The sequence below is a fragment of the Carassius auratus genome, chromosome 25 (assembly GCF_003368295.1).
Source record: "Carassius auratus strain Wakin chromosome 25, ASM336829v1, whole genome shotgun sequence".
In the NCBI taxonomy this organism is placed as follows: domain Eukaryota; kingdom Metazoa; phylum Chordata; class Actinopteri; order Cypriniformes; family Cyprinidae; genus Carassius; species Carassius auratus.
In genome coordinates, this window is record NC_039267.1 from 5,820,155 (window position 1) to 5,845,697 (window position 25,543).

Below are 25,543 nucleotides of genomic sequence, written 5' to 3' on the forward strand. Positions count from 1 at the left end.
GCAAGGCATCTTATCCATTTATCCATCTATCTATCTATCATCTATCTATCTATCTATCTATCTATCTATCTATCTATCTATCTATCTATCTATCTATCTATCTATCTATCTATCTCTCTAAACACTGTATATATACAGTATATACTGTATGTATATATATATATATATATATCAAAGGAGGATGGAAAAAAAAAGTGTTTTGTTTGTTTGTAATCGTTTCTTTGGAAACCTAGTTCCTTATCAAGAAAAACCAAATTATCATTCCTTACGATAAAAGCTGCATAGCCTGTTTTTCTTTGTTAAATGCTACATACTGCTAACAACGGTAGCTTCATTCTAGCCTGAGAGGTTCAAATTTATTTGTTACGCTGTGGTAATCTAAGATAAATCCAAGACAACAATTACAGCTCATTCCACACAATAATTTGATGCTAAGTCCAAAATTGACACGCTTTTTGTTATTTGAAAAAAATGCCTTTGAGGCATTTTTTTCATGTGTCACTCATTCACGCATTACTTCCTGTCATGAATGACAGCAGTTATTGAATGTGCCCCTTCGAAATGAACTGTCTTGTATTACTATCTCGTTGTTGTGAGACATAACTTCAAGTGCTTAAAGGACTTTTTTTGGAATGACACATCTCTGATCCTGCCAAAACTGTATGGGGATCTCGATTAATGAGCCTGCGTCGGCTCTGAACTCATAAACACGCTGGGTTATCGTCACAATCCCCTGCTTTTATTTTACACAGACAAACAGGACAATAAATAATGGCAAACATCAGATCTACATTTGTACAATATAGCAGTTCTTGCGATTCCAAGTTTAATCCTGAAGGTTGTGTTGCCGCTGTTTGTCCCACATTGGCACGCTGTGCTTTCCTGCTCGTCCAGCTGTTCTTGAATCTCTTCCAAACCCGTCAGAGCTGTTGTTTATTTGAAATGGTTCAATCCAATCCAGATTAATGGCGCTTTATCATCTGTCCCCCTCCTCCTCCTCCTCTTCGACTTTAATCACAGAACTCACTGCTGCCAGACCCAGCATTTTCCCCTTTTATACCACTTCTGATGGATTTGCCTCATTTTAAATGGCTAATTATTTATCAGCAACATTATTAAATAAACTGCTCTATTTTAGAGCATAAATCATAGAGCAAAAACAGAGGACTTCTTGCAACATTAATTTGATGTTTATATTATTAAAATTTAAAAATGCTCTTTTTTTTGTACAATTGCCTCTTTTATCTGTGAGCTGACATATTAGGGCTTTTCCAAATGTCATAATTCATCTCTTAAAACTAAATTGAGAATGAAGTGTGAGGGCGGTTCTTTCCCTTTTCCTCCTCTGTTTTAAAACATCACATTTTAGGCTTAACTCTTAAATCCTCTTCATACAGCACAGAATCCCTGAACTCGGTGACTCTGCTGCATTGCGTTGGACGGATGCCCTTTCTAAACTTAAGAAACTCTATATTGGTTATGATGCTGAGGTCATACTGAAGCAAAATGAACGTTTCTGGCATGTTTTACATGAGTATATTACTGTTTTATAATGCATTTGTACTAAACTTAATTTTCAAGTTTGATTCTGAAGTTGATGAAATGCTACAACAGCATTCAAAAACATTCCACTTGATAATTTCGCTATTAGTTGCAATAGAGAAATCATATGTACTGTATAAGATGAGTCAATGACAAAATTATTATTTGATCCTAGAGGTCCCTCGTGACTAAAAATAAAAATGTGTATAAAGAGGGGGAAAAAAAAGCAGAAATGACTTAACAGTAAATTCCAGTGTGTCTAGAAGACACTACATTTGGTTTAATTGGAGCTGTCTTGTTGAAGTCAAAACCGTGAGCAAACAGGGATTCACGCATCAGCTCCTCAGAAGTATGAATAAACAGCAGCGTGTCGCACGCACCTCTTGATTCCCACAACTTCAGTTCCCACAGCAAAGGATGTTTTCTTGTTATGCAAATTGATTCCTAGAGTAAAAGCTGTTAGTGGATTGTTCTAATTAGTCAGCTGGTGAACATTGAAGTGATTAGCACATATTTGCTCAATGCAGATATTTGATCCGCCTAAATGCTGTTCAATAAATAATTCTCAAGACCCTATTAAATCAAAATTAGTGTTTTGTGGGTTTTAGTCCATAGGAATTCTATATGCTCAACGTTGAAAAAAATAAGTTTTTGAATAATTTTCTTCTGGTTAAACTGCCCAAAAACACTGATGACTCATCCCGCACTACACAGATTTTTGTCCAATTACATGCTCTATAGAGTCAGAATGCCCCGCCCCATAACACCACCTGCAACTGACTAGCAAATCATAGTTCATGTTTGTGCCATAGCTACAGCTGCACTGGTCAGATTTCTTCCTCTGTATTTCCTGTTAAAACGGAATTGTGGGTGGGGCATATTGAAAGGCTCATGTTTTTATTTTTTAAAAGCCAATAGGCTTCAGATGCATCAACTACGAATTCCAATGATGTTTTATTTGCTTATTCTAAAGAATGTCTGATTAGATAAAAATCAGTATAGTGCAGGATGAGTCGTTGGTTCTGTTTTGTTTTCCCAGAAGGGGAAATTAGATGTTATATAACATTTGGGAAGAAATAAAACCCCACAAAACTCTAATGCTAGCTTTTCACACAAGGCTACAGAAAAACAAATACATACTGTTTGTACTGCAACATAAGTCAGCACACAGTGGACATCTCAGGCTATGCATTGGTTAATTAGTTATGATTTGGAAAGCTGCACCTTACAATCTATTCTCCGTGTGTATGAGTGAGGCAATTACATAGCGAGGCTATCATAACACTAGTCTGGTATAATTTACATGCGCTCCTCTCTTATAAAGAGAGAAGATTCATGAATCAATAGAGGCGAAATGTCCCTGAGTTCGCGTCGAAGTGAATGATTCTAAATCGTCTTGTTACACAAGAGACTCGCAAACAGGTGCGTTATCCGAGTCCTGGCTGTGCATTGAACTCAACCCAGTGTCCGAGTCATCATCATGGGTGCATGTTTTGGACAGTCCCCTCGCCTGCTCTACCCAAACATTGTCTACTGAAGGCAGTTGTTCGGTTTCTCCCTCATCTTTGCTGTCTTCCGCCTGTTTCTCTTCCATCTCGTCGAATCTGTGAACCTTTTCGAGTAATTCCCTCAACTCCTTTTCTTTCGCGTCCAGAAGCTCCTGACTCATATCCAAGTCGCTCTTCACCGTCTCCAGATCGGTGTTCAAGCGCAGCCCGATGTATAAACTCGTATCCAGTTGTGTTTTGATCCTCTCCTCGTCTAACTGGAGGTCATTGTCTGTTAGGAGGTCCGGCGCAACTGGGACCGGGGTCACCTTGAGAGCCGTTTCTTCTCCACTGCTCTCCGCGTCTTTGCTGGAAAGCTCCTCCTGTCGCCGTCTCATCCACCTGTGGTTGAGTTCTTCTTGTATTTCCCCTGTAAGTATCTCCATCAGAGCCTCCCTCTCGGTCAGTTCCTCCTGAAGTTGAATGACTTGGTCGCAGCGTGACGCGTATTCCTCAAACTGCGCAAAGGACGCGTCCGGATGCGCGCTGGAATCGCTATCCAAGCCTTCCTCGAGCAAATAAGTGTCTTGCACGTAGTTTACGCCGTGTACTTTCATTCTGTCAAAGTGAACTTTCGATTCATACCTCTCGATTTCATTATCCAGCTCTTTTATTCGCTGTAGCTGCTGTCGGATAGTATGATCCTGCGAAATAATGAGATGGACGAGCGTTTCCATTTTGTCCGCAGATGGTTTGTCTTTTGGAGAAGCCTCCTCTTTCTTCTGATTAATTTTGTCCAACTTTCTAAAAGCCTTCCGCACAATCCTCCGCTGTTTGTCGTGTGAAATCTGCATGGTGGCTCTGGTAGGGCAAGGGCTCTCTTTGCTGAGCACGACCCGCGCCTCGGCGCTCCTCGGTCCGCTGTTGGGCAGCGACGCGTCGCTCCTGACCAGAACGAAGCGCACGTTCTCCTGCTCATCGCCCCAGGCGCTCCACAGCCGCAGGATTTTGGTTTTATTCGGCAGAATCCGCTCATAACCCCTCCATTTCTCCACGATACAGTACGACTGTGGAGGACCGGTGAGCATCGCGCCTTTCTGGAAGCTCTGGTCCTCCAACAGCACTTTCACTACATCCGCGCAGGTGGTGCGTCTGGACAGTCCGGACACCAGCTTCTCCTCCCGGCATACCCACACCGAGATTTTGCTCTCCCCTTGTTCCATGATAACTCACATCGAGGTCCACGAAACCGGGTTTACCTTGCACTCTAACATTGATCAAATGCTACACGCGGGAAAACTCAGACAGACGAGTCTCCGCCGCGCGCTGAGAGTTGTGTTTGTCTCTAAACTACAGCAGCGTGTTTCTGAGCGTGCAGGCACCGCCCACCGACTCCCAACATCACGTGACATTAAACTCCAACTTCACTCATTATATTGATAATGCACTCGGATAAATCTATGGACTGGTCGTCACTTTTTACCTCATCCATCCCATTATTTTTGAAAGCATTTCTGTGTAAGAAAAATGCATCTGAATATTTCACTGAACATATGTTGACCAATAATGGGGCATGTTGTCACACTACTGTAATAGGTAGGTTGTCACAATGGAATCTGCTATTAAACCACCTATACAGACGTTTCAGCGATGAATCACAAAGCAATTCTGAAACACCCAACACTGTAAAACTAACACAAAAATGCTGAAACTTTGTTTTGACTAACAAGTAATGTAATTAAAAGTTTAAGAAACTGGGGCTCATCAACCCCTTAAACATCATTTAAGTTTACAAAAAGCTAATAATTGTTTAATAAAAATGTAAATAAGTAGCCTAAATTAATAAATAAATCTATTCATTAAAAATAAAGAGAATACAAAACTCTGGATATAAATGTTGCTATTTTATTAGTTTACATGCATGCAATTAACAACATTCAGAGAAAAAGACTAATGATTACATCACAAAAATGAAAAAAATAAAAATAAAACCCTTGCTAAAAAAAAAAAACATATTAGTTTACCTGCATGTCATTAACCAATATAAGAGAATTGAAAGCTAATAATTATTATCATAAAAATTTTAACTTCAAAATCTAAATAAAGCACTAAAAATGTTGACATTTTCTTAGTTTGTCTTAGTTTGACCAATTGTGAACACTGAATGTGTTGTTGAATTATTTAAATATTATCTTCAAATCTCTTTTCATGTAAATATTCAGGTCAAAGAGGTTTGGCTGGCTGAAACATTTGGGAATCCCTTGTTATTAAACTGCATTAATGTCTAACATTTAAAACAAATTTGACGTGACAATCAGCCAAGTATGCTGACCATACTCAGAATTCGTGCTCTGCATTTAACCCATCTAAAGTGCACACACACACACAAAAACACACACACAAATCTCGGGCCGGCAATACCACCAAATGACGACTTGCCCCAGTGAGAAAACAACATGACACAAAATACCCTGGTCCACATGAAACATTATATAACCATAATCTTTGTTAATATTATTGGTGTTACTAGTTCTCTGATGACATAATGTACATTTGACAGAATATGGGCTTTAGACCGTACTGTAGGCCTAAGCCTGTGAAGTACTTCACTAGAGGGAGCTTTATCATTATTAGTCTGAGAAAGGTCAGTGACTATAATGTAAATCACAACACTGGTTTTGTCCAGCTGTGCATAACCGCATGTTCAGATTTCCCATTGGTCAGTGTGGATTTAGACTGTAATATCCCCAGAGAAGACAGAAGGCAAAAGACAACTTTCCTGGTGATATAAACCCTCAGGATTATATCAAGAGTTCTGTTGTGCTATAGACCTGTCGACAAACTGTATGTCTACTGATAATAATAATAATAATAATCTGTATATATGTATATGTGTATATGTGTATATATATATATATATATGTACACACATTAATTATACATATAGACAAGATTTAAAGTGCCTGTCAGTAATAATTTAACTGAAACAATTTAATATTAATGTTAAATGTAATATAGGAAAATGGAAAATGAATGAAAAATGAATTATAACATTGTGATACCTAAATTCAGTTGTAGCATTTAAAACCATTGATTATTATTATTAACTGTTGTAATTCATTTAGACAAGATAATATAGAATATATTACTTGCCATCAATGAACTATCAACCATATCATTGAATTTGTTCTTTAGCTGTTCCAGCGCTCAACGTTCAGTGACAAATACAGAGTATAATATATATAATAATAACAATAACAATATTAATACTATTACTACTACTACTACTATTTCACTTAGTAGTAGTAGCAATAGTAATATTGTTATAATTCAGTAATAATATGTTAATAATAATAATAAAAAAATTACATTTATAATTATAATAAATAATTATATATATTGTATATTTGATTATTTATATTGTATATAATCATGTTAATTTAATTTGTAACAAATTCTATTTTGTAAAACTGAATAACGTGAGTGCGAAAAACAGGGTGGGGACACTTCATTTACAGTGATATCGTTGACTTGATTGCAAATGATTGCAAAGATGCTATTTAAACTGAACTGGGCTGGGTGATGACATCTCTGAATACAATGAAGAACTGCCTTTAACTGTCATCTTGCATTACTGACACACTGTTTTCCTATTTAATGTTGTTTAGTTGCTTTGACACAATCGGTTTTGTTTTAAAGCGCTATATAAATAAAAGTGACTTGACTTGGCGTGTCATTATTTACAATGTACTGCCACCTAGTGGTTGTAAAAAAACATTACATATATTCCTTTTTCTTTCTTTCTTTTTTACAGCAGACTCCATGAAAACAGGCCACATGTCATTCATAGTGGTAAAATATGATTCTCAAAAACAACAAATATGCTACTAATTACTAAGTTCAGGAAAAAAAGTAGAGAAACTAAGCAAAACCGTTTGCAGTACAAACACTAAAATTTATTTTTTTTCATTTTCATCCCCTCAAGGATAATATACACAACTGAAAACAATTATCTGACACGAGTCTAACGTTACCTCTTAAAAACGCTACCAAACTCATCGTTTCAGTGCTCCCCAGACAAAGTGTTCTTAGTGAAAACAGACAATAACTGCATCAAATACATTAGTGTTCTCTTTTAATGCCTTTTTTTACTAACAGATACTCTGCAAAACGTGTAAAACATGGCTGACAATAAAAACTAACAAAACACAATCTTGTGTGGTAAATGAGACTGAGATCGACAGTTTGATTCAGATTCAGGAGTCATTTAATCCAGAATAACGAGGTTCTTTAAACACTGGACTGTCACTCATCAGTTTAATTAAAGTCACGTGATGCCTTTGTGTTCCTCAATATAAATGACACCATAACAAACTGCTTTCTCACGCTGGATATGAAATTCCCGATTCCTACTAAAATTAAAATATCCTTCCATTAAAATGAGAGAGCAATAATACTTTTCTATCAGTTTTAACTTTTTTTTTCCTCCCCGCTTTTTTAAAATGTCAAAGGCCATTACGGTGATAGAATCCAAATTTGACTCGCTTTGTTTGTTTTTTTTTGGTGTCAATTTTCTTAGTTGGAAAAACACACAAAAGGCACTTTAAATACCTGTAGCTTTCACTCGGCATGAACAGAAGTGATAGAATGTGTTTATTTGGTGTACAAGAGAAAGATGTGACCTACTTTGCTTAGACTGGATAGAAAAAAAAGTGAGACAAAATAGCCCACTTTTACTCACAAATAGACGATGTCTGCGATGATAAACACTAAGGCACGATGTGCTTTGGTGATTTTGCTATGTAAATTCCCTTTCTTGTGTAGACTGTTATTATATGAGCAGAAATAACGCGTTCGTTTCTAAAAAGCTGAAGTTCGTTACTTTTGCGCCAATAGCGCCACCTAACGAAATTTCAAAAATAAATACAGTTGCCAACAACGGATAGCCCCGCCCACAACTCACGCCATTGGTCGAGTGAGTGTTTAGACGAGTCTGCACATTAAGCTGGGATAGGATTCCAAACAGAAAAATAAAAAATTACATACTTCAGCTTTAAATGCAAAGAAAATTCACTAATTAAGGGTTGCATTTTGTTGCTGTTTTTAAAGTTTCCTATAAGAAAATGATCTTTTTCCTAGTGTTTACTATACATAACTGTAGGTCACACTGGAACAGCCCGTGTGCAGTGTAAGGCAGGTAGTTCCACATAAATAATACAGTACCTTTTTATGCTCTTCATTAAAGTTAGATCCACTAAAGGTCAAAAAATACCAGGGGCGAAGTATTTGAAATGCAATTCAGTGTGAGAATAAAAGGTTAAAAACAGTATAATAAAAACTGAAAAAAGCTTTCATGTACTATGACAATACGTTTTCATATAAGCAATGCTCTTTCAAAAACACATTAATGTTGGTTTAAAACATCAACCAAGTTAAACAGACATCTGAACAAAGTAACAAAACCGTACCGTTTCACCCACCACGAACAGGTTAATGAAAAATAAACACCAAAACACAAGAGATACACTAATTATAATGTAATTATTCATTCCAGTCCTCACTCCAAAACGCGACAAAAGCCTTCTGGGTGGGACTGACAGAGGCACAGCCACTTAAAACCAGCTCGTGAGTCATTCAAAGGCTTTTCTTAGTCTGTTGGGCTTTGCTGCTTTTGGCGGTCATCAGCTGTGCAGCCTAAAAGCCTCAGTGAATATAAAGTGTCCACTGTTCTCTGTGGGTCGTAGTGTTACTGGTGAGAGTCGAGGAGCTTCAGTCTTTGACCAGTCTGTAGATGTGATGCTGAGCGCCGTGCTCGCTGTTGGAGACCTCGAACACACAGGCTATGCACAGTAGGGTCTCTTGAGTCTCCCTGTTCGTCACTACCTGCGGGGACAGTGCAGCATTTGATGCTTTTAGCAATCGGCAAAACACAAGATCACATTTGACACCCAGTACATAGTCATATTTACGCATGCACATTTAGAAACACATGGGAATCGTAGGACCTACCAATAGGATGGTGAAGTTTTCTAGAACGCTGTTCATCATGTACTTCTCAGGCAGGTGCTTGAGCTTATGGATAAAGTTGATCATGTATTCACACATGGGAGACCGGTTTATCTTGTACACAAAGCGGCCGTTCTCAAAACGTGCATACTCCGTCTACCAGAAGAGACAAAAATAAAATAATAATAATACATACTGTATCTAATTAAATACAATTAATAAATTACACAATTACATTATATATATATATATATATATATATATATATATATATATATATATATATATATATATATATATATATATATATATATATCATTCAAATAATATAAACTGGTATAACAATATTAAAATTGTGTGGTTTAATCATTTTATTATATAAAATTAATTTGAATTATATTAAATATCAAAATTCATACTTAATTACTTAATTAGCAATGCATATAACTAATACAAAATTAAGTTTTTATAAATATATACAGTAGAAAATTTACAAGATATCTTCTTTACTTAATAAAGATTCTGGGCATTAAATTTTTTTTTAATTTTGATCCATACTATTGCTACAAATGTACCCAAAATGTTTAATATATTATATAAAAAATTATATTACGTAGTAAATTCATATCATGTGGTTTATTGATTTCAAATGATATAAAATTAAATTAAAATTATATACAATTTTATAACGCATGCTTAATGTATTAAATTAATTTTTAAATTACATTTATGCAAAATTACGCATACACCAATAAAAATTACTAATATGATTTTTAAATAGTACAGTATTAAAGATATACATAAAATTTCATTTTAATTGTATGACTTTAAATAATACAATATATTAGATGTAAAAATGAAAGGTCAATTTTAAATGTTCAATTATGATGATTTTAAATATTAAAATGTAGAAGATGTAAAAGTAAACAGTATATTTTAAATGTTCAATTATGATGATTTTAAATTAAATTTATGCATTTAGCAGACACTTTTATCTAGCGACTTACAGTGCATTCAGGCTATCAATTTTTACCTATCATGTGTTCCCGGGAATCGAACCCCCAACCTTTCGCTTGCTTGCTTGCTAGCTAACGCAATGCTCTACCAGTTGAGCTACAGGAACACTAAATATTGCAATGTAACAAATACAATATTAAATGAGAGGTAAATGTAATACAATTAAAAAGAAATTAAAATAATAGTAATCTGCCATAAAATAAGTGAGAAAAACGTGTCTGTGTGTGTGTATTGATATGACAACATTTTGATGTTTATGAAATTTTTTTTAAACTGAAGCTTTATTTAACTTATTTATTTATCATATTAATTTATCATATTTGTCATATCATTTATTGTCTCCTCACCTCAACTTTTTCAACCACTTGTTTCCCGAAGGAGCAGACCTTTGTGGAGCAGGTAATGGTCATGTTCTCGGAGCTCTCGTACTGACTGGTTACGCCATAAAAAGCCCCAGAATCCTCCAGGATGTTACAGTTGAGGTCGGCCTGAGGACACACCAGAGAAAAGCTCAGTGACAATGAATAAACAGAAGGAGAGAACACACTGACAAAAGCAAATGTGTTCAATCCCACCCCAGGGTTTGCATACAGTTGGGTAAATAAATGCGTCATTTGTCAGATGCTAATAAATAAAAGGTGCTTCATGTGAACGGTAAACTCTGTGGGTACTATACAGCCTCCTGTCATATTCATCAAGACCACACACACATGCAATCACTTTTTTCTTTTACACTTGCATTAAATTGAACTTTTTTGCAAGTTAATTTTAAAACATTACGTGCATCATCAGAGACTGATAGAATTATTTTTTTTGCAGTCTCAGAGATTTCGAGGCTATAAAATATGATTATTGCATAGAAATCAAGAGATAAAAACCCTGTATCCTGCTTGCTGTCCTAAAAACACCCATTAGTAAAAGATAAAGCAGGCCACCTTCCAAAACTAGTCTTTAATGCAAGAGGGTAGTGAGAGTTAACCTCCAGAGAGCGGTGTTTGAGTCTGTACAGGATGTGCTCAGAGCGGCAGGTGTTCAAATAAAGGCTCCCTATCCAATCCAGCATGTTTCCATTCAGACCGCCCTGGCTTTAACACAGCACTTTAATCAAAGCAGTTCAGCTGCCTCGATTCAGACTCATGCAGGTGACTCGTGCTCGACGGATGCTGATGCTGAAATCTACACAATGCTGATATACGACTGATTCTTCAACTTCTGCAGCGCTTTTATGTCGTAGACGTAGGGGATTATTTTTCAAACCTCTTTTATGTATAGAATTTACCCAGATTTTCAGTCTTGACCTATAAAAAGCCGTCATTACAATACATATATATATATATATATATATATATATATATTTATATATAATGTAAGTTAAAATAAATTGTAGTGTTTATTTAAAGATAAATATTGAAAATGTAAAATATTATTTGAAGTTTATGATTAAAGCTTGTATTTAATATAAAAATGATTTTTTTTAAAATAAATTCAAAACTGTCTATACTATAAAAACAACTACCTATTATTACTTAATGAAATTTAAAGTTTTATATATATATATATATATATATTTTTATCGGTTTGGTCATTTACAGATCATTCAATCCAATCATTCAAAACATAAACACAATGACCTGGTGCAGGCAGAAGCTAAAGCTTATTGTGCCTGCCCTTAACTTTAAAATCATAAATGCAACACATTAATGACAACATCTGTTCATAAGATTAACATTAACACATTAGTGGACCAGTGTCCACCACACCAAAAGCAAGCCGCTTTAATTAATTTTCATTCTGTTGAATATTTTTCCATTGTTATTCTCTTGTAAATATTTTTAAACTGAAAAATAGACGTGGCTTGTTTTAACTCATTACAGCAACTATTCCATAATTTAACTCCTTTATTTGATAAACAGTGTTCTGTAAAAAGTTTTATATTTGACAATATTTTAAAAATAGTACATTTTAAATAAATAGTAATATTATAAATATGTATATATATATATATATATATATATATATATATATATATATATATATATATATATAATTAGCTATCAAACTTAAGTTTCAGCTTCGATATCTTTTTATTTAAACTTTTTAAAAATGTTTATTAAATGTTTTATTACCAATTAAAATTGACATAAAAAAGCCAAATGTGAAAGTGTATAAAAATGTAAGAAATTAATTATGAATTATTATAGGAATTACCCTGATCTCAGACCTATAAAAGCCATCATAAAAATGTATTATGTTTAAATTAAAGCTTATATCAGAATTGGGTTTCTTTTAGAATTAAAATGTAACTTTAGGTTTGTGATTTGTAATATTATTTTCTTTTTTGTTAAGCCAAAGCCAAACGTCACTCTACTCAAAGAGGCACCACTATTAATAATTAGTTATTAAAATACATTAAATACATTTATATTTTACATCTTATATTGAAAATTCGGTATTTTAATATAAAAAGTATTAAATATTATATAAAAAAAGGCCAAAAGTTCAAATACAATTTGTACAAAACTGCTGAATTAATTATGATTTATTACATTAATTCATGATTTACTCACTTTAAAACTTATTGCATATAAATATATTCACAATATATTTCACTACAATGCAATTACGCCACTGTGCAAATTACAAATCTATGAAAAGTGTAAGGAAAAGAAGGTTGGAAAATGATTCAAACAATTTGTAAAGTCACGTGCTAACAGCTAGAGTACGCTCCAACTCAACTCAACTCAAATCCTGAGGACTCACCCAGAACTTGACCAGGAAGAAGGCGTTCTGAGGTCCTTTTCCAAACAGCTCCTTCAGCCCGCCCTTCTTCTCAGGAAATTTGTCGTAGATTTGACGTATGTCCACTGTCTCCAGGAGCGCGTCGTTGTACGAATGATTCGTCTGGCTGATGTGCACGAACAGATGCTTGTTGTACTGCACAAAGAGATGTCATTAGATCATTGTAACATTAATACAGTCCACAGAAAATTAACTAACATGCTCTTATTTTGCGCACGAATAATTACGTGATGTTGCCTGGGCAACAAGCTTTTTTTAAATCCAAATGCCATTCCTAAATGTTGTTTGTGTGAGTAACGAAGCATTTCAGATTGCATTGGTGAGGCATTTCAGGTACGTTCTGAACCTTTTCCCCAAAGCTGAACATTTGTGTGACTGGACAACTGTATTGAGAACGCAACTCGTTATGCGTAAAGCTACAAACAGAAGATTAATAGCCACTGTCACGCCAGACCAGAGGGACAAGCATTTCATAGAGATGCTGCCAACATGATCCATTACACAGGTCTGCTTTAAAACAGACACAAGGCATTCTGGTAACCTGCGGGTCACAACTTCTTCCTGGATCTCACTTTTAATCTAAACATGCTGTTTTGTCTTCATTGCCTTGACTGTAGTCAGATCAGTGCTTAAAGACACTTCATTTGAAGACACTTAAGGGAGTGAGTACTGAATCATAAGAAGCCTGTTCAGAAGCCACATTTCTGTTTTCTTCTAGTTTACCAGAAACTATCTGTTTTAGCTTAGCGCTTGATTTGATTTTAGGTCTCAGGATGAATTCGTGGAGAGTTGAGGTTGTGTAGATTTCCATTATTATCAGTGGATCAGGAAAAGCGCAGGATGTGACCTCGGTCATCGTGACCATCTCTAATAAGAGCCCACTGCCCTGCAGCTGGTGGCAGTAGATTAGCATTTCTCTAAAGCATAAAGCAAGGTCCGTGAACCAAGGCTAAATGCTAAATCATCAGCAATCTCTCACCAACACCAACAATATGCAAATCAAATCAAGCTATAATATTATAATTGATGCTTTTATTTAGATTCAAAATAGTTTATAATCAACATAATCTGTTAATAAGTCTGATTAATTTATCAATATTATTACTCAGGTAAAATTGTATTTATGCATTAAATAAAAAAAAATATATGATATATATATATATATATATATATATATATATATATATACACACACACACACACACACACACACACACACACACAGTGGCTGAGAGAGCTCAAAGCACTGCAACTTCAGAAAACACATGCAAATAGAGAAAGCACCAGAAAAAACAAGAAAATATCTTAATCAGTTTGACAACACACGCGCTGCAAATGCTCACAACACAATCAAAAAAAGAAACGCGCTGCAAATAAATAAAGCCCCTGCAAATTAATTGAACAACTTCATCAATTTTACAACACACACGCTGCAAATGCTCACAACATAAGCAAATAAAGAATTTTATTTGAAGTGTATTTTTTAATGCTTTACTGTGTTGTGAGCATTTGCAGTGCGTGTGTTGTAAAATTGAAGTTGTTAAATTAATTTGCAGGTGTTTTTTTTCTATTTGCAGCGCGTTTAGCTCTCTCAGCCACCTTATGTATATATATATATATATATATATATATATATATATATATATATATATATATATATATATATATATATATACACACACACACACACACACACACACACACACACACACATTCTCTGCAGTGGTTGTGTGTACGTGTGCTGACTCACTGAATCTGGGTCCCGCTGATGCTCCAGGAAGGAGGAGAACTCCACCAGCCGCAGTTTAGTGGTGCTGATGGAGCGGCCGTGCCACGCCGGCACCGCGGCTGCCAGGGATGTGGGGGACTCGTAGGCTACACACAAACACAGCATAACAAAACATAAGTCATGGATTAAAGCAATAAGACGAAAGCAATTAAGAGTAACTTAAATAGAATAAATATACGGTCATTTTTCAGTTGTACCAGTCTTTAGTTACACCTTCTTACATGAAATGATTTAATATTAAATTAAATAACATTATGTTATATATTTACTTATATATTATAATATAACAAAACAATATCAGGGGATCAGTGCGTTAACTGCATTAAAATATTTTAATTTATTTATTTTAACTAATTATTTAAGTTAACACGTTAAACTGACAGCCCCTTAATATACATTAATAAACAACAAGCTAAAAGTAGCTGTTTTAATTCAAAGCAACAGCTTTGAGTGGCTCATCCAAGCAAATAAAAGAACCTAAATATTTCTTTAAAAAATACAGAAAATCAGGTTTATGCAAACTTACACATTCATAAAAGTATCAAAGGCATCTGTTAACTATGAATATACACACCTGCGATGGCTGTGGCCGTCTGGATGGGGTAGTTCTGCTGTGCGAACGGCTTCACACTGAGGAGATTATCACAAGGTGTCATTTTTAATTCAGAAGTTGTTGTACACGTTTTTATATGTTCAAACTCAGCCGTGTATATTCAAGTCTAAGTTATATACACTTACTCTTGAGACGAACCAGGCTGTCCTGTTGACACTTGCCAAATCTAGTAAAGGAGTACAACGTATTGCAGTGTTATAGTGTAAAACAATACCAATGCATGGGACACTAATCGTTTTAAAGCAGTCTGGGGTGTCTCTTACCCCTGTTGCCCCAGGCAAGGTGTGTCGAGGGAGTCCTGCGAGTCCCAGCCGGCTGTGGATGGCCGTGGCAGAGACGATCTGCGCTGAAGACATGGCCGCCATCCTGTTGATCGCATCATTCTTCACGCTCTGGTCCTTCAACCAAACACACCACAGAAAAGACTTAGCTCCTGCTCTCTCACTGCTATAAAACCTCTTCTATTTTATTAGATGAAATCAAATCTAACCCTGGCTCAAGGGCAAAGGGTTTCAGCGTTTCTTTAAATGAATAGGTCTGTGAAAAAGCAGATAAGACCCATTTAAACTGCTCCAGCATACCAGCGAAACGGGAAAATAGTTTTGCCATTGACCTTTGAATCGGAAAATTTAAAGTGTTAAAAATGAATAAACTAAAGTCCTTCCAAACTTAAAAAGTTTTATGTAAGCACTGAGTACAGCATATAACATACGTGAGGAACTCCAGAATGCACGGCAGGTAAATAATGTTGTTAGTTTTAGACTTTATAGATTTTGTTGTGTGGTGATTAATAGGCCATCTCATTTACTTCTCATGCTTCTTGACAAACTTCTGTGAATAAACAGACCTTGTGTGAAGAACATGAGCTCTGTTTTTGTAAGAAATGCAAGCAGCCAGCTGCGGCGCATGAAAGCAGCAGGCAGTCAGACTGTCTGATAAATGTGTTGCATTGTGGTCAAGCAGGCTGAAGAGTACTGGAGCACATACGCTTAAAGAAGAGCCTTTTGTATCATCACAGACGCTGCCAAATAAAACGAATAGCCAATCCCATTCGCTCTCTTTCTCTCTTGGAAAAAGCACCACAATAAGAAACAAGAGAGAAACTAAACAGAGGTTTTGTCCATGGACTGTCATTGGCCGTTTAACCACCAGATGCCACGGCTGCTCAAAAGGCACGATCCTGCATACATGAATGATTTCTGAAGGATCATGTGACACTGAAGACTGGAGTAATGAAGCTGAAAATCACAGGAGTAAATGACATTTTAAATGTATTTAAATAGAAAGGAGGCATTTCAAATTATACTAATATAATTTATTATTATTATTATTATTATACTGTATATATGATCAATACCAGTGATCTGAACCTTTATGTAGACGAGTCTACAAATCTTAGGCAGTTACTCACATACTGAATAATGTCTAAAGGAGGCAGATCTACTTTGACTTTCACATCACATTGTAAATCCTGTCCTTGAACAACTTTACTCAAGTCCATTTGTCTATCACACATTCAATATTTCAGTGTGCATGCGACGCCTTTCCAAAACAAACACACTTTTGTGCAAAACAGGAAGGAAACGGACAAACATGCAGAAGAAAAGAAGTTAGCCAGTTGACTGCATACTAAGCAGGTCAGTCACAAGCAAGGAGATCTAGGTTACAGACAGTCAAACAGCATGGCACTCGTACACACACACACACACACACACAGTGCAGTAGGGATATGGCCTGAGACGCTACACACATACATACACAGACTGTGTCCAACACAAGATTGCCATGTACCTTTAGCTTGGAGTGAAATTCTCTGGATTTCCTCCGAGCAAGAACCTGGATATGACTGGAGACCTGGTCACACACACACACACACACACACAAGCACAAAAAGAGCATTTTGTAACCATGGAGATGAAAGGCCCCCTGCCATTAGCCGCAAAAACATGCACTTTAATTACAAACAGAACATCCAACACAACCTTTCACATTATTTGTTCACCAACAAGAAAGAAAGTGATCAGCTATTTAATTAGTTTTGAAGTCAAACCGACTTTACGGTAAATTTGTAAAGGTTTGCACTGAATTGAGAGCACAAAGCAACAGGTGTCCACTCAGAGAAGAGCGCTCTGGTAACTAGGGAAGGCAGTAAGCCAGCCAGACAACGTTTGGATGAAGCCATAAACAAAGTCTGGCTCGTCACAATGTGAGTTTACTGGAAATAGCCTCTATAAGCAGCATTATTTATTTCATGTCACGCTTAGAGCTTGAAGCAGCTCTGCTAACCTGTTTTCTCGTCCGTGTCTTTCCCGTTCTGAGTTTGATGTATCTGGCGATTAATTCATTACGACCTGTAAGAGAGAAAGAGAGAGAGAGAAAAGATATACCTGTTAATGACAGTAATATTATATAACTTTTATTTACATTTTTAAACAAATTATTTCAGTGACTTCACACCGATTCATTGTTTTGCTTTAGTTTGCTGCAAAACTTTTAGTTTTTAAGGTTATATATATATATATATATATATATATATATTTTTTTTTTTTTTTATTATTATTATATAAATGTATATTAAATACACAGACACATGAAGAATCAAACACAATTAATGGCTTGTATGAAATGAAATTACAATATACCAATATTGTGGCAGACGAGTAAATCGTTGAATAGAGTAAAAGTGGCTCGCAAGTCAATATGTTGTTCGTTATATTTTCATATCATTTAACATTAGCCTCAATGTCCTACAACTCACAGTAATTCATATTAAATTAAAATTTAAGATACATTTTATTCCACTAAATTAACAATAAACAATGCAATTTAAATTATATGGCAGGGGCAAGGATTATCATTCATATTCTTCATATATTAAACTAAATACTTGATTTAAAAAAATAATTAAGTGTAGTAAATTATAGCAAGATTATCAGTGTAACATTAGTCAGTCACTGGCCTTCAACCCATAATTAGATTAAATTAATTTAAATGTATTATTTATTATTTTAGGTTATTTAAAGAGTTAATTTTAAAAATGATTAATTGCACTAAATTAACATTAAAAATGCAATTTAAATGATATGGCAGAGGCAAAGGTTATCAGTGCATAAAACTTTATTGTCTATTCTTCATTTAATAAATTAAATATTTGATTTAAAAATAATCATCGTAAATTAACATTGCTATGGGAAGATTATCAGTGTAACATTAGCCAGTCACTGGCTTACAACCCACAGTGAAGTAAATTAAATTAAATTAATTATAAAAGAAAAGAAAAACGCAATTTAAATAATATGGCAGAGGCAAAGATTATAACAACTTTCTTGTCTGTTTCTCATATAATACTATGATACTGAAAGAACACTTGAAAGATGGAGCTATGTCACATATCACAATCAAAATATCAGTTTCTAGTCACAATGCATTTTCATTATATTTTCATTATTATATAACAGCACGATGAACCTTCCTCAAAACATCTTTTGTGTTTCATGGAAAAAAAGAATGTCATGTTTTTTTCTGAACTAGTCCTTTAAGGACAATATCTGACCGTCTGCCAACAAACAGCGTCAGGGTATTTTCTCCAGCTAGCCTTTACCCAACGTGCCTGCAGTGTAATCTCTTCTAACCCAGACCTGGGCCTCCCTATTCTTCCAAACACAAACACACGCGTTCACACACACACACACGCTCTGTACGCTCACAATGCGGGCATTCATGCACACTCCGCTCTCAGATCAAAGACACTCCAAACGGCCAGCTGTAAGCATGCTTACTGCTGCATAATTCATTCTTTTCAGTCACTTGAAAACATGCTCAGCTGGACTTGGCAAACCTGCAAAACAACCTCCAGAGAGAAAGAGGACTTACAGGGACAGAGAAAGAGAGAGTGAGAGAGCCTGTCGACGAGTGCTGGGTTTTGAGAGTCTCCCCTGTGGAGTTTGCTAGACAAACCAAAGCATAAAGTGACCAAAGAGACTAGTGGACTCTCAACAAGAGTTCAGATCAACAACACCATCATCACAGAATTACTGAATAATGACAGCTACAGCTGATTATTACTCAGCACTCAACCTGGGGATAATACAAGACACCATAAGATAATAATGAAAGAATATATAGATATATAGATATAGATACATACATACATACATATACATATACATATATATATATATATATATATATATATATATATATATATATTTTTTTTTGGTATGTATTTATTTCTTGTGGTATACAATTATATTTCTTTAATTCTCTGTCTATAAACACACATGCACAGCATTTTATTTATTTATTTTATTGTAAACACAAAATGAAATACATATATACATTTTCAATTACATATTACATATAAATTATATTAATATTATAACTAATATAAAAATATTTTAATATAATGAATGAATAATAATCATCAATCATCATTATTATTATTAACAATAATAAATAATTTATTAATGTCAATAAATAATTAATATTACAATAGTAGTTATATAATATATAAATAACATGCATATATACACTATTTAAATTCTATTTATATCCAAGTGTATATACTTGAACATTTTATATATATATATAAATACTGTGCTGTAAAAGGATTTTTGCCGTCTTCCTGTTTTTTATTTTTATTTTTTGCATATTTTATATTTTCATGTAGTGCCAGGCAGTTTGGACAGTTTTTCCCCCTAATAAATGAAATAAATAATTCAAAACTGCATTTTGGATTTCCTCATGTAATATTAAAATGTGTCTGATGATCTGAATCATTCAAGTGTGACAAACATGCAAAGTTTAAAAAACAGGAACCTTTTTCACACCACTGTATATCAAACATTTGTAGATTAGATATGTGTTACATTTATAATTAGCATTGATGAATTTGATTATCATATGAATTACTATGGATTATATATAATAAAATAATGAATAATATAACACATCTGGCTGACAATCCAGTAATAAAAGGACATCTGAATCATCTGAATCTTCTGATGACTCATTAATGTTGTTCTCTTAGAAATATGTTCAGGTTTGGTGATGACTCACTTAACAACAGTGAGTGATGACAAATATATTAAAAGCATACACAGGCTTGAGAAACACATGCAGTTGAATCCATGACCAAGAACAGGATAAGATGTGGTTTAACGGATGCACTGAAATAAAAAATAAAACACAACAGGGGGTAGATGGCATTCCTTTAAAGTGGCGTTACAAAAGTGTTGATGTTATGCTGGTGGAGGGCAGGCCACAGAAGCCACCGAGGATGTGGTCATCAAATTACAATCAGCTTGATCAGCACAAAGTAAAGCAGCTCTGAAGAACACACAGCGAGCTGATAAATGGACCTCACACTGATGCAGGGTTAACCTTAGCACGTCTTCAGAGGGCAAAGATGCCGCCAAAAATGGGGCTCGTCAATCATTGTGCGCTGACAGCTTTCTCTGCCGTCAGTCTCTTCCAGAAAACTAAATGAAAGCATATGATTTATGCTGTGATATCCAAACTTTCATTTTTCAATGACAATTGACTCAAAAAAGATTTTTCTGTCAGCGTTTACTCAGTCATCTCAAACCTGTATGTCTTACATCCTGCTATGTTTCTTACACGGATCTATCATATAAAAACTTGGAATATAGTGCATGTTTAATACAGTGAGAATAGTGTAGATGCTTCATGCTTTTGTGTCCTTTCTGAAGTTTTAAAACATCGATGGAAGTCTACACAATGTTTCTTTTGTGTCCTTAGGAAAAGAAAAGTTGGCTTGGAATGACATGAGGGTAAGTGATGACAGAATTTTCATTTTTGGATGAACTGTCCCTTTAAGACGTGATAATACAGTATGATTGATTTAACTCCTGGCCAACACTATCTGTTCTTTGTTTAGTTTTCAGATAACACTAACTCAGTCTCCATTCTCTGTACTGAAGAGACTTTAGACTGCAAGGGTGACGTCGGAAACGGAGACGTGTGGTTCAGTCACTCAAGTTCATCATCTTGTCAAATAAGATATCTCTCACCTCACAAACCTCTAAAACGCTTTGAGTGTTTGAAATGACCCACAAGTTTCGGGGTGTTGGTCTCGGGGCAGGACAGAAACCCTGAATCTTTGGGACAATGGTTCTGTTGCTCTGCCAGGCCTGATGGATGACTCTGAGGACTCGGGCTGCTGTGAATCACAATGGCCTCAACTAACAATACAAAGACTTTCTGCAGGGGTCCATGACCAAAGAATGATGAGTCCAAACTGAGACTGCAGTATTCATAGCTGATTTCCATGGGCATCGATTCATCAGTAGGGTTTACATTATATTTTAAGCAACAGAATACAACAATAAAGAATGATGAGAGATATCATTTTCAATTATATTAAAATTACAAAAACAAGCTTGAAATAATTCATTTTGTATAAAAATTTTAAAATTTTGATACAAAATTCTTTAACATTTAATTTATAGTTATATAAGAATTTTATATATCTGCATTTTTTGCCATTGTTTATTATTTACTTGTACTTATCATTTTTGTGACAGTAAATAATAATAATATTTATTATTATTATAGAAGGTTTATGCAGTATTTTGTGACATTATAATTAAAAATAAAATCACAACAACAATGATTGTAGTGACCATAAAAAATATGATTAATTGTTATTAACATCTACATTTTTTATTTAATAGTAATAAAAATAAACTAAATTAATAATATTATATTTTACAAACATTAAATGTGTTATAAAAACTATTTAATATTAACATAACATAAAACATCAAAATTAACAACAACAACAATAATAATATCATAGTTAATTGTTTAAAAAAAAACTACATTTAATTTAATAATAAAAACAAACTAAATTAATAATATTATATCTTATAAACATAAAATGTGCCATATTAACTATTTAATATTTAATGATTATATATAAAACATAAACAATAATAATAAAAATAAAGAATTACAGTTAATTGTTGTTAATATATACAAAAATAAATGTAATAATAAAAATAAACTAAATTAAATAAACTAAATATATTTTATAAACATAATGTTTTATAATAAATATTTAATGAATACGATATAACTTGTATTTATTCAATTACGATTATATTTTTATGTGTAACTGAAAACAGACATATGTGACAGGTCAGTTAACAACTATGCATCATAATACCCCACCCCCCCACCCCCCAAAAAAAAATCAGCCATCTAAATTCAGAGAAATTCTTTCAAACACACTTTACTTAAGTGCTAAAGACTCCACCTTCCTGAAGAACTTTGATCCAAAGACCGAGGTCTGCTTCTGATAAATCAAGGTCTTGACCATCCAGTGATGCTAACAGACTCATCATCTACCTGCTCATTTAGTGCACGAGCATAAACAGTGAGGAATGACAAAATGCGATATGGCTATAAGTAAAGGTCAGCCTCCAAAAGCAGATGGTGGTCTGAACAATCCCCTCTCTGCGAGTCAGTCAGCTTAAACTGATACGATCTGCAGCTCAATGCAGGTGTTTCCCTGAGAGCAGGACCGAGGGGTGTGTCCAGATAAAGCCATTCACACACACACACACACACACACACACACACGCCTGCTACCATCTGATTAGAGTTAGCCAGCTGTCCTCTGTGACGGGTAGATCCAGTAACACGATGACACCCCTCCGTCCGCAAACCATTTTTAGAGGGAGGGTCTGAGAGGAAATTCAAGGCCAGATGGCAAGAGACCGTGACGGACAGTCTTTTCTTTTCCAGTGGACACCCCCCTCTTAGCCCTCATCCCGCCAAAACCACTACGATTATTTAGAGAAATCAGTTCTGAGAGGAAAGTCACAGACATGATCAGATGGACCAGAATTATACATTATAAACTTGAAAACCATAAGGTAAAAATCTAATATATTCATTACGCCTGGGTCACCACAATGACTTTTTAGGTCAAACTTTATCCTAAAGCACATTTAAAAACAAGAGAAGTTGAACCATCTCCATAAAGTTTAAGAATAAAGATTAACCTAAAAAAATATATATATAATAATAATAATTAATAATAATAATTATATATATATATATATATACTTGAACATTCTTTAGAATCAAATTTAGAGTGAAAATTAAATTACTTTTTTTCTTTTTGTGTGCAGTTTAACAAAGAAGTGCTTTGTTTGGCTTTTATAAAAATAAAATAAAACGCAATATATCAACGAATTGGTTCTCTTTTTCAATCTTTTATGAAAAAAAATTAAATAAAAAAAATAAATAACATGCAGTGTATAAAAGAAAAGTTTCTCTTTGTATGCTTTTAGAAATCTTAACTACACTAAATAAAAAAGAGAAATAAAAAAGAAATGCCCCATCTCTGAAACAACTTTCCTCTTTGGATCTCTAAGGCTGCTCAAGTTACAGCCAATGGGGCCACAGGTCAAAATCAAGACTTGCCCTAAATGTATTCCCTTTAAATGCTGTTTTACTCAGTAATACTTCACTTTATGAGTGTAAAAACGATTCTGTCAAACAGAAGGAAGCACTGAAACTAAGGACCAGGCTTGATGGTAAAAGCCCTGAAAGTGTGTATACTTATGAAAGTCCAGAATAAAGAGCTCTAGAACACTGAAAGCTTCTCTTCCTGTGATTGAGAAGAAACTGGAAACACTGAGTGGAAGGACTCGGTTTGGAGCTGTTTTCTTTAATGGGAGCAATTAAGCATACTTCCTGTGTGTGCGTAAGGGAGAGAGAGAGTTTGTGTGTGTGTGTGTGTTTGGACATGCAAGTGTGCTTGTCTGACTGTGTCCTAACATGGTGTGCTGGCTGGAAACATCACACCAGCCTGCTGGAAATCACACACGGAAAATCCAAACAACCTCGAGCTCACTCCCTCTCAAACTCTCTCTCGCTTTCTCCCTCATTTAGTCTTGCTTGATAAAGTTACTGTGTGCAAACTTCATAAAAGGTGCGCTCAAAATGGAGTCTGTTTATCTGCCAAGCTAAACTTGACAAACAAATGACTTTTAGATTGAAGAGAGAAACTTGTATCACACATACACACCGACTGAGCTAACGTGTGTTCAAATGTGATGATGAACACTTACATCAAAGTAAGATGTATGTCTTCAGTTATTCTATTTTCAATGAGCCGTTTTGCATCTGTAGCAACAGCACTAAATGTTTTGGAGTTGAAGTCTTGTTCACAAGAAACGTTTTTCACCATCCCTGTTTATACAGTTTTACAGTACAGTAAAAACCACCCTAGGGAAACATGGTTAAATAAAACTGAAATCGTGATAAGGCTTTATTGTCATATCGTCGATTTGCAAAAGCTGCGAAATAATATAATCAATAAATAATAATAATAATAATAATATATATATATATATATATATATATATATATAACATAATATATAAATAATATAAGCAATACATTTCTGAGTAAACAAATGTTTCAGAGTGAAGCGTAGCACTGTGTTCATTTATACACAAGATGCTCATAATAATATTATCTCAAAGTAGTAAATACTGCTAAAATAAAATAAATATATTATTATTATAAGTAGTATTTTATTACATTAATAATATAAACAAAAATAAATTTTCATTAAATTAAATATGCATCTATAGAAAAAACTTTCCTCTTTGGAGGCTGTTCAAGTTTCAAAATAATAATAATAATAATAGAAAATATTAATAATGAAATATAACAATAAAACTTTTTAAATTGTATTTTAAAATCATAATAAAAAAAATTCTAGCCAAAAGACATCACCCCCAAATCTCACTGATTTAGCTGAAATAAAATAAAAAAATAAAATTAAATATGCATCTATAAAACAACTTTAAAATAAATAAAATTGAAATAAAAAATTAAATTAAATATGCAGCTCTGGAAAAAAAATATTCCTCTTTGGACTACACACAGAGGCTGTTCAAGTTTCAAAATAATAATAATAATAATAATAAAAAACTTTGTATTTAAAAATCATAATTTAAAAGAAATTCTAGTCAAAAGACATCACTCCCAAATCTCACTCATTTTATCATCTATCAAATTAAACATACCATTAGAAAAGCAATAGCACACTACTCCTCAGCAAGCTGCATGATTTTAACTGACAACAAATAAGTGAAAATATTAAAAAAGTCATTCATGCTTCACATACAAAAACCAGTAATATATATATATATATATATATATATATATATATATATATATATATATATATATATATATATATATATATATATATATATATATACGATTTTCAGCGCAGAAAAGAAT

The 25,543-nt window shown here is 34.1% G+C and overlaps 2 protein-coding genes across 4 annotated transcripts in view; both read right to left on the bottom strand.

Moving 5' to 3' along the window:
* Nucleotides 1-717: 717 nt before the first annotated feature.
* Nucleotides 718-4,607, bottom strand: rassf10a (Ras association domain family member 10a). Its single transcript, XM_026202256.1, has one exon. It carries the CDS (start codon nucleotides 4,250-4,252, stop codon nucleotides 2,942-2,944), a length of 1,311 nt encoding a protein of 436 aa, XP_026058041.1. The 5' UTR covers nucleotides 4,253-4,607; the 3' UTR covers nucleotides 718-2,941.
* A 2,535-nt stretch (nucleotides 4,608-7,142) lies between these two features.
* The window catches only part of tead1a (TEA domain family member 1a), a 36,571-nt gene continuing 18,170 nt past the window's right edge, over nucleotides 7,143-25,543 (bottom strand). For all 3 annotated transcript variants that reach the window (XM_026202257.1, XM_026202259.1, XM_026202260.1), the window contains 10 exons: nucleotides 17,540-17,604; nucleotides 17,045-17,107; nucleotides 15,517-15,651; nucleotides 15,379-15,419; nucleotides 15,215-15,270; nucleotides 14,602-14,726; nucleotides 12,813-12,986; nucleotides 10,400-10,540; nucleotides 9,039-9,191; nucleotides 7,143-8,912 (listed from right to left, as the gene is read on the bottom strand). In XM_026202257.1, the coding sequence (XP_026058042.1) occupies nucleotides 8,799-8,912; nucleotides 9,039-9,191; nucleotides 10,400-10,540; nucleotides 12,813-12,986; nucleotides 14,602-14,726; nucleotides 15,215-15,270; nucleotides 15,379-15,419; nucleotides 15,517-15,651; nucleotides 17,045-17,107; nucleotides 17,540-17,604 (1,067 nt within the window). In that variant the 3' untranslated portion in view covers nucleotides 7,143-8,798. The remainder of the gene's footprint in view (nucleotides 8,913-9,038; nucleotides 9,192-10,399; nucleotides 10,541-12,812; nucleotides 12,987-14,601; nucleotides 14,727-15,214; nucleotides 15,271-15,378; nucleotides 15,420-15,516; nucleotides 15,652-17,044; nucleotides 17,108-17,539; nucleotides 17,605-25,543) is intronic.